At 47.2% G+C, this 12,819-nt stretch overlaps 1 protein-coding gene across 2 annotated transcripts; it reads left to right on the top strand.

Annotated features, from left to right (window-relative positions):
• The first annotated feature begins 5,557 nt into the window (after nucleotides 1-5,557).
• On the top strand, nucleotides 5,558-12,798 carry LOC120018076 (calphotin-like). Of its 2 annotated transcripts, none has more exons than XM_038961041.1 (3): nucleotides 5,558-6,017; nucleotides 6,163-7,950; nucleotides 8,142-12,798. In XM_038961041.1, the coding sequence occupies exons 2-3, from the start codon at nucleotides 6,175-6,177 to the stop codon at nucleotides 8,241-8,243; spliced, it is 1,878 nt and encodes a 625-aa protein (XP_038816969.1). In that variant the 5' UTR covers nucleotides 5,558-6,017; nucleotides 6,163-6,174; the 3' UTR covers nucleotides 8,244-12,798. The 2 variants fall into 2 exon arrangements, with proteins under 2 accessions (XP_038816969.1, XP_038816970.1); XM_038961042.1 differs by having other exon boundaries at nucleotides 5,563-6,017; nucleotides 8,157-12,798.
• Nucleotides 12,799-12,819: the final 21 nt, after the last annotated feature.

A 12,819-nucleotide genomic window follows, 5' to 3' on the forward strand; every position in this document is an offset into this window, starting at 1 on the left:
TCACTGTTCTACCTCTCCACAAACTGTTCTACTGTTCTGCCTCTCCCCAAACTGTTCTGGCTCGCTGTTCTACCTCTCTACTCACTGTTCTACCTCTCTACTCGCTGTTCTGCCTCTCCACTCGCTGTTCTGCCTCTCCACTCGCTGTTCTGCCTCTCCACTCGCTGTTCTGCCTCTCCACTCGCTGTTCTGCCTCTCCACTCGCTGTTCTGCCTCTCCACTCGCTGTTCTACTGTTCTGCCTCTCCACTCGCTGTTCTGCCACTCCACTCGCTGTTCTACTGTTCTGCCTCTCCACTCGCTGTTCTGCCTCTCCACTCGCTGTTCTGCCTCTCCACTCGCTGTTCTGCCTCTCCACTCGCTGTTCTGCCTCTCCACTCGCTGTTCTGCCTCTCCACTCGCTGTTCTGCCTCTCCACTCGCTGTTCTGCCTCTCCACTCGCTGTTCTGCCTCTCCACTCGCTGTTCTGCCTCTCCACTCGCTGTTCTGCCTCTCCACTCGCTGTTCTGCCTCTCCACTCGCTGTTCTACTGTTCTGCCTCTCCCCAAACTGTTCTGCCTCTCCACAAACTGTTCTGCCTCTCCACAAACTGTTCTGCCTCTCCACAAACTGTTCTGCCTCTCCACAAACTGTTCTACTCGCTGTTCTGCCTCGCTGTTCTACCTCTCTGCTCTACCTCTCCATACACTGTTCTACCTCTCCACACTGTTCTACCTCTCCACACTGTTCTACCTCTCCACACTGTTCTACCTCTCCACACTGTTCTACCTCTGCTCTACCTCTCCACACTGTTCTACCTCTCTGCTCTACCTCTCCACACTGTTCTACCTCTCTGCTCTACCTCTCCACACTGTTCTACCTCTCTGCTCTACCTCTCCACACTGTTCTACCTCTCTGCTCTACCTCTCCACACACTCTTCTGCCTCTCCGCCACACTCTTCTGCCTCTCTGCTCTATCTCTCCACACACTGTTCTACCTCTTTCCTCACTGTTCTACCTCCTTCCTCACTGTTCTGCCTCTCCACACACTGTTCTGCCTCTCCACACACTGTTCTGCCTCTCCACACACTGTTCTGCCTCTCCACACACTGTTCTGCCTCTCCACACACTGTTCTGCCTCTCCACACACTGTTCTGCCTCTCCACACACTGTTCTGCCTCTCCACACACTGTTCTGCCTCTCCACACACTGTTCTGCCTCTCCACACACTGTTCTGCCTCTCCACACACTGTTCTGCCTCTCCACACACTGTTCTGTTCTACCTCTCTACTCACTGTTCTACTGTTCTACCTCTCTACTCACTGTTCTGCCTCTCCACAAACTGTTCTACTGTTCTACCTCTACTCACTGTTCTACTGTTCTACCTCTCTACTCACTGTTCTGCCTCTCCACAAACTGTTCTACTGTTCTACCTCTCTACTCACTGTTCTACCTCTCTACTCACTGTTCTACCTCTCTACTCACTGTTCTACCTCTCTACTCACTGTTCTACCTCTCTACTCACTGTTCTACTGTTCTACCTCTCTACTCGCTGTTCTGCCTCTCCACAAACTGTTCTACCTCTACTCGCTGTTCTGCCTCTCCACAAACTGTTCTACTGTTCTACCTCTACTCACTGTTCTGCCTCTCCACAAACTGTTCTACTGTTCTACCTCTCTACTCACTGTTCTGCCTCTCCACAAACTGTTCTACTGTTCTACCTCTACTCGCTGTTCTGCCTCTCCACAAACTGTTCTACCTCTCTACTCGCTGTTCTGCCTCTCCACAAACTGTTCTACCTCTCTACTCGCTGTTCTGCCTCTCCACAAACTGTTCTACCTCTCTACTCGCTGTTCTGCCTCTCCACAAACTGTTCTACTGTTCTGCCCCTCTACTCGCTATTCTGCCTCTCCACAAACTGTTCTACTGTTCTGCCCCTCTACTCGCTATTCTGCCTCTCCACAAACTGTTCTACTGTTCTACCTCTACTCACTGTTCTGCCTCTCCACAAACTGTTCTACTGTTCTGCCCCTCTACTCGCTGTTCTGCCCCTCTACTCGCTGTTCTGCCCCTCTACTCGCTGTTCTACTGTTCTACTGTTCTACCTCTACTCGCTGTTCTGCTTCTACAAACTGTTCTACTGTTCTACCTCTACTCACTGTTCTACCTCTACTCACTGTTCTACCTCTCCACAAACTGTTCTACTGTTCTGCCTCTCCCCAAACTGTTCTGGCTCGCTGTTCTACCTCTCTACTCACTGTTCTGCCTCTCCACTCGCTGTTCTGCCTCTCCACTCGCTGTTCTGCCTCTCCACTCGCTGTTCTACTGTTCTGCCTCTCCACTCGCTGTTCTACTGTTCTGCCTCTCCACTCGCTGTTCTGCTGTTCTGCCTCTCCACTCGCTGTTCTGCTGTTCTGCCTCTCCACTCGCTGTTCTGCCTCTCCACTCGCTGTTCTGCCTCTCCACTCGCTGTTCTGCCTCTCCACTCGCTGTTCTGCCTCTCCACTCGCTGTTCTGCCTCTCCACTCGCTGTTCTGCCTCTCCACTCGCTGTTCTGCCTCTCCACTCGCTGTTCTGCCTCTCCACTCGCTGTTCTGCCTCTCCACTCGCTGTTCTGCCTCTCCACTCGCTGTTCTACTGTTCTGCCTCTCCCCAAACTGTTCTGCCTCTCCACAAACTGTTCTGCCTCTCCACAAACTGTTCTACTCGCTGTTCTGCCTCGCTGTTCTACCTCTCTGCTCTACCTCTCCATACACTGTTCTACCTCTCCACACTGTTCTACCTCTCCACACTGTTCTACCTCTCCACACTGTTCTACCTCTCCACACTGTTCTACCTCTGCTCTACCTCTCCACACTGTTCTACCTCTCTGCTCTACCTCTCCACACTGTTCTACCTCTCTGCTCTACCTCTCCACACTGTTCTACCTCTCTGCTCTACCTCTCCACACTGTTCTACCTCTCTGCTCTACCTCTCCACACACTCTTCTGCCTCTCCACCACACTCTTCTGCCTCTCTGCTCTATCTCTCCACACACTGTTCTACCTCTTTCCTCACTGTTCTGCCTCTCCACACACTGTTCTGCCTCTCCACACACTGTTCTGCCTCTCCACACACTGTTCTGCCTCTCCACACACTGTTCTGCCTCTCCACACACTGTTCTGCCTCTCCACACACTGTTCTGCCTCTCCACACACTGTTCTGCCTCTCCACACACTGTTCTGCCTCTCCACACACTGTTCTGCCTCTCCACACACTGTTCTGCCTCTCCACACACTGTTCTGCCTCTCCACACACTGTTCTACTGTTCTACCTCTCTACTCACTGTTCTACCTCTCTACTCACTGTTCTACCTCTCTACTCACTGTTCTACTGTTCTACCTCTCTACTCGCTGTTCTGCCTCTCCACAAACTGTTCTACCTCTACTCGCTGTTCTGCCTCTCCACAAACTGTTCTACTGTTCTACCTCTACTCACTGTTCTGCCTCTCCACAAACTGTTCTACTGTTCTACCTCTCTACTCACTGTTCTGCCTCTCCACAAACTGTTCTACTGTTCTACCTCTCTACTCGCTGTTCTGCCTCTCCACAAACTGTTCTACCTCTCTACTCGCTGTTCTGCCTCTCCACTCGCTGTTCTGCCTCTCCACTCGCTGTTCTGCCTCTCCACTCGCTGTTCTACTGTTCTGCCTCTCCCCAAACTGTTCTGCCTCTCCACAAACTGTTCTGCCTCTCCACAAACTGTTCTGCCTCTCCACAAACTGTTCTACTCGCTGTTCTGCCTCGCTGTTCTACCTCTCTGCTCTACCTCTCCATACACTGTTCTACCTCTCCACACTGTTCTACCTCTCCACACTGTTCTACCTCTCCACACTGTTCTACCTCTCCACACTGTTCTACCTCTGCTCTACCTCTCCACACTGTTCTACCTCTCTGCTCTACCTCTCCACACTGTTCTACCTCTCTGCTCTACCTCTCCACACTGTTCTACCTCTCTGCTCTACCTCTCCACACACTCTTCTGCCTCTCCACCACACTCTTCTGCCTCTCTGCTCTATCTCTCCACACACTGTTCTACCTCTTTCCTCACTGTTCTGCCTCTCCACACACTGTTCTGCCTCTCCACACACTGTTCTGCCTCTCCACACACTGTTCTGCCTCTCCACACACTGTTCTGCCTCTCCACACACTGTTCTGCCTCTCCACACACTGTTCTGCCTCTCCACTCGCTGTTCTGCCTCTCCACTCGCTGTTCTACTGTTCTGCCTCTCCCCAAACTGTTCTGCCTCTCCACAAACTGTTCTGCCTCTCCACAAACTGTTCTGCCTCTCCACAAACTGTTCTACTCGCTGTTCTGCCTCGCTGTTCTACCTCTCTGCTCTACCTCTCCATACACTGTTCTACCTCTCCACACTGTTCTACCTCTCCATACACTGTTCTACCTCTCCACACTGTTCTACCTCTCCACACTGTTCTACCTCTGCTCTACCTCTCCACACTGTTCTACCTCTCTGCTCTACCTCTCCACACTGTTCTACCTCTCTGCTCTACCTCTCCACACTGTTCTACCTCTCTGCTCTACCTCTCCACACTGTTCTACCTCTCTGCTCTACCTCTCCACACACTCTTCTGCCTCTCCACCACACTCTTCTGCCTCTCTGCTCTATCTCTCCACACACTGTTCTACCTCTTTCCTCACTGTTCTGCCTCTCCACACACTGTTCTGCCTCTCCACACACTGTTCTGCCTCTCCACACACTGTTCTGCCTCTCCACACACTGTTCTGCCTCTCCACACACTGTTCTACCTCTACTCGCTGTTCTGCCTCTCCACAAACTGTTCTACTGTTCTGCCCCTCTACTCGCTATTCTGCCTCTCCACAAACTGTTCTACTGTTCTGCCCCTCTACTCGCTATTCTGCCTCTCCACAAACTGTTCTACTGTTCTACCTCTACTCGCTGTTCTGCCTCTCCACAAACTGTTCTACTGTTCTGCCCCTCTACTCGCTATTCTGCCTCTCCACAAACTGTTCTACTGTTCTGCCCCTCTACTCGCTATTCTGCCTCTCCACAAACTGTTCTACTGTTCTGCCCCTCTACTCGCTGTTCTGCCCCTCTACTCGCTGTTCTGCCCCTCTACTCGCTGTTCTGCCCCTCTACTCGCTGTTCTGCCCCTCTACTCGCTGTTCTACTGTTCTACTGTTCTACCTCTACTCGCTGTTCTGCTTCTACAAACTGTTCTACTGTTCTACCTCTACTCACTGTTCTACCTCTACTCACTGTTCTACCTCTCCACAAACTGTTCTACTGTTCTGCCTCTCCCCAAACTGTTCTGGCTCGCTGTTCTACCTCTACTCGCTGTTCTGCCTCGCTGTTCTACCTCTCCATACACTGTTCTACCTCTCTGCTCTACCTCTCCATACACTGTTCTACCTCTCCACACTGCTCTACCTCTGTTCTACCTCTCCACACACTGTTCTACCTCTCTGCTCTACCTCTCCATACACTGTTCTACCTCTCCATATACTGCTCTACCTCTCTGCTCACTGTTCTACCTCTCTGCTCTACCTCTCCACACACTGTTCTACCTCTCCACACTGTTCTACCTCTCCATATACTGCTCTACCTCTCTGCTCACTGTTCTACCTCTCTGCTCTACCTCTTTCCACACACTGTTCTACCTCTTTCCACACACTGTTCTACCTCTTTCTCTACCTCTTTCCACACACTGTTCTACCTCTTTCCACACACTGTTCTACCTCTTTCCACACACTGTTCTACCTCTTTCCACACACTGTTCTACCTCTTTCCACACACTGTTCTACCTCTTTCCACACACTGTTCTACCTCTTTCCACACACTGTTCTACCTCTTTCCACACACTGTTCTACCTCTTTCCACACACTGTTCTACCTCTTTCCACACACTGTTCTACCTCTGCACCTCACTGTTCTACCTCTCTACTTCAGTCCAATGAGAATAGGAATGTCCTGGGGGAATCTGCAGACTATGTGCCAAAAGTATTGCCTGCTAAACCAGAGGTAAAGTCTGAAATCTTACACCTACTAGAATCCTGGACATGGCCACAGCTGTTATATGTAGTACTACTTACATAACCCCTAGTTTAGACAACCATTCAGTGTGATTTGTCAACTTAAATAAAGTACGTTACTGTCACTGTTCTAGGTTGCTGGGAGCATGGATGAAACCCCTGTATTGGAAGCAGTGGTAGAAACCCCTGTAATGGCAGCAGTGGTAGAAACCCCTGTAATGGCAGCAGTGGTGGAGGCTGCAGCTCCAGAAGCTCCAGTAGTGGAAGAGTCCATTGTCATGGAAGAGGTAGAACCTGTTGCAGCTGCAGTAGTGGAGTTTATCCCAGCAGTAGAAGAATCTATCCCAGTGACAGTAGTGGAACCAACTATGGCTGCAGTGGAAGAATCCATTGAGCTGGCAGAGGAGGAACCCATTATTGTTGAAGTGGAAGCTCCCAAGCCAAAGGAGGCAACATCAGTGGATGATACCATCACTAAGATAGAGGCTCTTGTCACCATAGAAAATGACACAGAAGCACCCCTCTTGGTGCCAGAGGTAGCACAGTCCGCCCCAGAGGAAGAAGTCATAGCAACACCAGAGGAGGCTGTTGAGGAAGGACCTGCAACAATGAAGCCCATAGCAACAGATGCACCTGTTACAGAGTCGGTCACAGAACCCATTGTAACAGAAGCACCAGTTGCAGAGGAAGCGCCAGTGCCTATAGCAACAGAACCAGAACCTGTTACCATAGAAGCGGTGGTGGAGGCTGAAGCACCCATTGCCGCAGCAGTACTAGAAGCCATAGCAACAGAACCCATGGTTACAGAACAAGCACCTGTTACCATAGAAGTGGCAGTGGCCGCAGAAGCACCCATTACTGAGGCAGTAGCAGAACCCATAGCAGCAACTGAAAAAGCTCCAGTCATTGTAGAAGAGAATGAACCTGCCCCAGCACCACTCATAGACCTAGCCCCAGCCATAGACCTATCCCCAGCCATAGACCTATCCCCAGCACCACTCATAGACCTATCCCCAGCCATAGACCTATCCCCAGCACCACTCATAGACCTAGCCCCAGCCATAGACCTATCCCCAGCCATAGACCTATCCCCAGCACCACTCATAGACCTAGCCCCAGCCATAGACCTATCCCCAGCAACACTCATAGACCTAGCCCCAGCCATAGACCTATTCCCAGCACCACTCATAGACCTAGCCCCAGCCATAGACCTAGCCCCAGCACCACTCATAGACCTAGCCCCAGCCATAGACCTAGCCCCAGCACCATGCATAGACCTAGCCCCAGCCAATGACCTAGCCCCAGCACCACTCATAGACCTAGCCCCAGCACCATTCATAGACCTAGCCCCAGCCAATGACCTAGCCCCAGCACCACTCATAGACCTAGCCCCAGCACCACTCATAGACCTAGCCCCAGCCAATGACCTAGCCCCTGCCATAGATCCAGCTACAAACCCAGCTGTAGAGGACGAGGCTGCAGCAGCCCCAGCAGTAGAGCCCCTACCAGCCCTCACCCAGGTGGTTCCACCAGGCGCAGAGCCAGCCCCTGCAGCCCCTCTAGCTGCCCTCTTAGAGGGTAAAGGTGTGGAGGAGGCAGCCCCTGCAGCCGCTCTCTTAGAGGGTAAAGGTGTGGAGGAGGCAGCCCCTGCAGCTGCTCTCTTAGAGGGTAAAGGTGTGGAGGAGGCAGCCCCTGCAGCCGCTCTCTTAGAGGGTAAAGGTGTGGAGGAGGCAGCCCCTGCAGCCGCTCTCTTAGAGGGTAAAGGTGTGGAGGAGGCAGCCCCTGCAGCTGCTCTCTTAGAGGGTAAAGGTGTGGAGGAGGCAGCCCCTGCAGCTGCTCTCTTAGAGGGTAAAGGTGTGGAGGAGGCAGCCCCTGTAGCAGTAGCAACAGCATCCATGGACCTGCTGGACCTGAATGATGAGGTAAACCTAACCAGTCTATACATCCTGTCATGACTTACACAGTATTTAGAAAGCTAATCTATATTGGAAATCACCTTTTGATTTTTATTGAACAATGATGTACTCTATATAAATGTTACGGGACAACAATGTACCAGCAAGGTAGTTCACCCTCGCCTACAGTTTTCCACTGACTCATCACTCATATACAGGACTTATTCCACCAGGGCCTTGACGACCTGGACCTGTTTGATCTGGACGATGACATCGACACCACAGACGTCAATCTGGACGATGACTTCTTAGACGAATGAAAGTCTTAGAGAAATGTCCTTAAAGTGACCAAAGAGCACAGTGTTGTTCATACTCCTAGTGAATGGGAGTGTGTGTGTAGGGGACGGGGTGTTTTTACCTTTACAGTGAAACTGGTGAAAGGTGGGGTGGATGAGTTCATGTCTTTATACATTAACTGTGAAACACCGTGGGAGGGGGTTTGTAGAATGCTTTGGGTGATAATGGGGTGGACTGGGTTCATTCATTAGGAACAAACGCAGGAAATGTTTTGAAACGGGAAACAAATGTGCCTTCTTATTGAACAGGTCAAATGTACTGTGTCAAATTGATTTCTCTGGTTTCGCACATGCTGAACACAACCCCGGGTTGTATTCATTAGTCGTATTTCATTGCAAACAGTTTCTATTGCACAAATTCAGGTTGGTTCCTAGAGTAAACTTTTTCCATTGCAAACATTTAGCAATGGAATCCAACTAATGAATACACCATGGTTTTGAAATCCTTTGTACAGTACTTCATCATCCAACTCTCACATTGACCTACAGTATAGAATGATAGTGTGAACCAGAGTGGTCATGGGTTTGACATGTTTACCTTATCCTCTCACATAGGAAGATGGGAATAGTTTACTATTGTACCTCTTACGCCTAGCTAAACAGGCTTTGATCTTTCATTCATTAGTTAGGTTAGGTCATGAGCTTGTCTTCAGTATACCTCTACATGCCTTGGCAAGCATGCTGCTCTGCCATGGTCTAGTATCTTATGCATCTGCTGTTTTTAAATAAGGAACCTACTTCATTGTTACAGATGTGAACCCAAGTGCCTTATGTATGACTGGTTTAGAAAAGGGCATGATGTTCTGTATGACTGGTTTAGAAAAGGGCATGATGTTGTGTATGACTGGTTTAGAAAAGGGCATGATGTTGTGTATGACTGGTTTAGAAAAGGGCATAATGTTGTGTATGACTGGTTTAGAAAAGGGCATGATGTTGTGTATGACTGGTTTAGAAAAGGGCATGATGTTGTGTATGACTGGTTTAGAAAAGGGCATGATGTTGTGTATGACTGGTTTAGAAAAGGGCATGATGTTGTGTATGACTGGTTTAGAAAAGGGCATGATGTTGTGTATGACTGGTTTAGAAAAGGGCATGATGTTGTGTATGACTGGTTTAGAAAAGGGCATGATGTTGTGTATGACTGGTTTAGAAAAGGGCATGATGTTGTGTATGACTGGTTTAGAAAAGGGCATGATGTTGTGTATGACTGGTTTAGAAAAGGGCATGATGTTGTGTATGACTGGTTTAGAAAAGGGCATGATGTTGTGTATGACTGGTTTAGAAAAGGGCATGATGTTGTGTATGACTGGTTTAGAAAAGGGCATGATGTTGTGTATGACTGGTTTAGAAAAGGGCATGATGTTGTGTATGACTGGTTTAGAAAAGGGCATGATGTTGTGTATGACTGGTTTAGAAAAGGGCATGATGTTGTGTATGACTGGTTTAGAAAAGGGCATGATGTTGTGTATGACTGGTTTAGAAAAGGGCATGATGTTGTGTATGACTGGTTTAGAAAAGGGCATGATGTTGTGTATGACTGGTTTAGAAAAGGGCATGATGTTGTGTATGACTGGTTTAGAAAAGGGCATGATGTTGTGTATGACTGGTTTAGAAAAGGGCATGATGTTGTGTATGACTGGTTTAGAAAAGGGCATGATGTTGTGTATGACTGGTTTAGAAAAGGGCATGATGTTGTGTATGACTGGTTTAGAAAAGGGCATGATGTTCTGTATGACTGGTTTAGAAAAGGGCATGATGTTCTGTATGACTGGTTTAGAAAAGGGCATGATGTTCTGTATGACTGGTTTAGAAAAGGGCATGATGTTCTGTATGACTGGTTTAGAAAAGGGCATGATGTTGTGTATGACTGGTTTAGAAAAGGGCATGATGTTATGTATGACTGGTTTAGAAAAGGGCATGATGTTGTGTATGACTGGTTTAGAAAAGGGCATGATGTTGTGTATGACTGGTTTAGAAAAGGGCATGATGTTGTGTATGACTGGTTTAGAAAAGGGCATGATGTTGTGTATGACTGGTTTAGAAAAGGGCATGATGTTGTGTATGACTGGTTTAGAAAAGGGCATGATGTTGTGTATGACTGGTTTAGAAAAGGGCATGATGTTGTGTATGACTGGTTTAGAAAAGGGCATGATGTTGTGTATGACTGGTTTAGAAAAGGGCATGATGTTGTGTATGACTGGTTTAGAAAAGGGCATGATGTTCTGTATGACTGGTTTAGAAAAGGGCATGATGTTCTGTATGACTGGTTTAGAAAAGGGCATGATGTTCTGTATGACTGGTTTAGAAAAGGGCATGATGTTCTGTATGACTGGTTTAGAAAAGGGCATGATGTTCTGTATGACTGGTTTAGAAAAGGGCATGATGTTCTGTATGACTGGTTTAGAAAAGGGCATGATGTTGTGTATGACTGGTTTAGAAAAGGGCATGATGTTGTGTATGACTGGTTTAGAAAAGGGCATGATGTTGTGTATGACTGGTTTAGAAAAGGGCATGATGTTGTGTATGACTGGTTTAGAAAAGGGCATGATGTTGTGTATGACTGGTTTAGAAAAGGGCATGATGTTGTGTATGACTGGTTTAGAAAAGGGCATGATGTTGTGTATGACTGGTTTAGAAAAGGGCATGATGTTGTGTATGACTGGTTTAGAAAAGGGCATGATGTTGTGTATGACTGGTTTAGAAAAGGGCATGATGTTGTGTATGACTGGTTTAGAAAAGGGCATGATGTTGTGTATGACTGGTTTAGAAAAGGGCATGATGTTGTGTATGACTGGTTTAGAAAAGGGCATGATGTTGTGTATGACTGGTTTAGAAAAGGGCATGATGTTGTGTATGACTGGTTTAGAAAAGGGCATGATGTTGTGTATGACTGGTTTAGAAAAGGGCATGATGTTGTGTATGACTGGTTTAGAAAAGGGCATGATGTTGTGTATGACTGGTTTAGAAAAGGGCATGATGTTGTGTATGACTGGTTTAGAAAAGGGCATGATGTTGTGTATGACTGGTTTAGAAAAGGGCATGATGTTGTGTATGACTGGTTTAGAAAAGGGCATGATGTTGTGTATGACTGGTTTAGAAAAGGGCATGATGTTGTGTATGACTGGTTTAGAAAAGGGCATGATGTTGTGTATGACTGGTTTAGAAAAGGGCATGATGTTGTGTATGACTGGTTTAGAAAAGGGCATGATGTTGTGTATGACTGGTTTAGAAAAGGGCATGATGTTGTGTATGACTGGTTTAGAAAAGGGCATGATGTTGTGTATGACTGGTTTAGAAAAGGGCATGATGTTGTGTATGACTGGTTTAGAAAAGGGCATGATGTTGTGTATGACTGGTTTAGAAAAGGGCATGATGTTGTGTATGACTGGTTTAGAAAAGGGCATGATGTTGTGTATGACTGGTTTAGAAAAGGGCATGATGTTGTGTATGACTGGTTTAGAAAAGGGCATGATGTTGTGTATGACTGGTTTAGAAAAGGGCATGATGTTGTGTATGACTGGTTTAGAAAAGGGCATGATATGTATGACTGGTTTAGAAAAGGGCATGATGTTCTGTATGACTGGTTTAGAAAAGGGCATGATGTTCTGTATGACTGGTTTAGAAAAGGGCATGATGTTGTGTATGACTGGTTTAGAAAAGGGCATGATGTTGTGTATGACTGGTTTAGAAAAGGGCATGATGTTGTGTATGACTGGTTTAGAAAAGGGCATGATGTTCTGTATGACTGGTTTAGAAAAGGGCATGATGTTCTGTATGACTGGTTTAGAAAAGGGCATGATGTTCTGTATGACTGGTTTAGAAAAGGGCATGATGTTATGTATGACTGGTTTAGAAAAGGGCATGATGTTATGTATGACTGGTTTAGAAAAGGGCATGATGTTGTGTATGACTGGTTTAGAAAAGGGCATGATGTTGTGTATGACTGGTTTAGAAAAGGGCATGATATGTATGACTGGTTTAGAAAAGGGCATGATGTTCTGTATGACTGGTTTAGAAAAGGGCATGATGTTCTGTATGACTGGTTTAGAAAAGGGCATGATGTTCTGTATGACTGGTTTAGAAAAGGGCATGATGTTCTGTATGACTGGTTTAGAAAAGGGCATGATGTTGTGTATGACTGGTTTAGAAAAGGGCATGATGTTCTGTATGACTGGTTTAGAAAAGGGCATGATGTTCTGTATGACTGGTTTAGAAAAGGGCATGATGTTCTGTATGACTGGTTTAGAAAAGGGCATGATGTTCTGTATGACTGGTTTAGAAAAGGGCATGATGTTCTGTATGACTGGTTTAGAAAAGGGCATGATGTTCTGTATGACTGGTTTAGAAAAGGGCATGATGTTCTGTATGACTGGTTTAGAAAAGGGCATGATGTTCTGTATGACTGGTTTAGAAAAGGGCATGATGTTCTGTATGACTGGTTTAGAAAAGGGCATGATATTATGTATGTCTGGAATTGAATGTCAACTCAATAAAGATGACAAGTGTTTGTCTGAATCAGGCCATAGGAATAATTCAGATT

This window comes from Salvelinus namaycush, chromosome 23 (genome assembly GCF_016432855.1).
Source record: "Salvelinus namaycush isolate Seneca chromosome 23, SaNama_1.0, whole genome shotgun sequence".
In the NCBI taxonomy this organism is placed as follows: domain Eukaryota; kingdom Metazoa; phylum Chordata; class Actinopteri; order Salmoniformes; family Salmonidae; genus Salvelinus; species Salvelinus namaycush.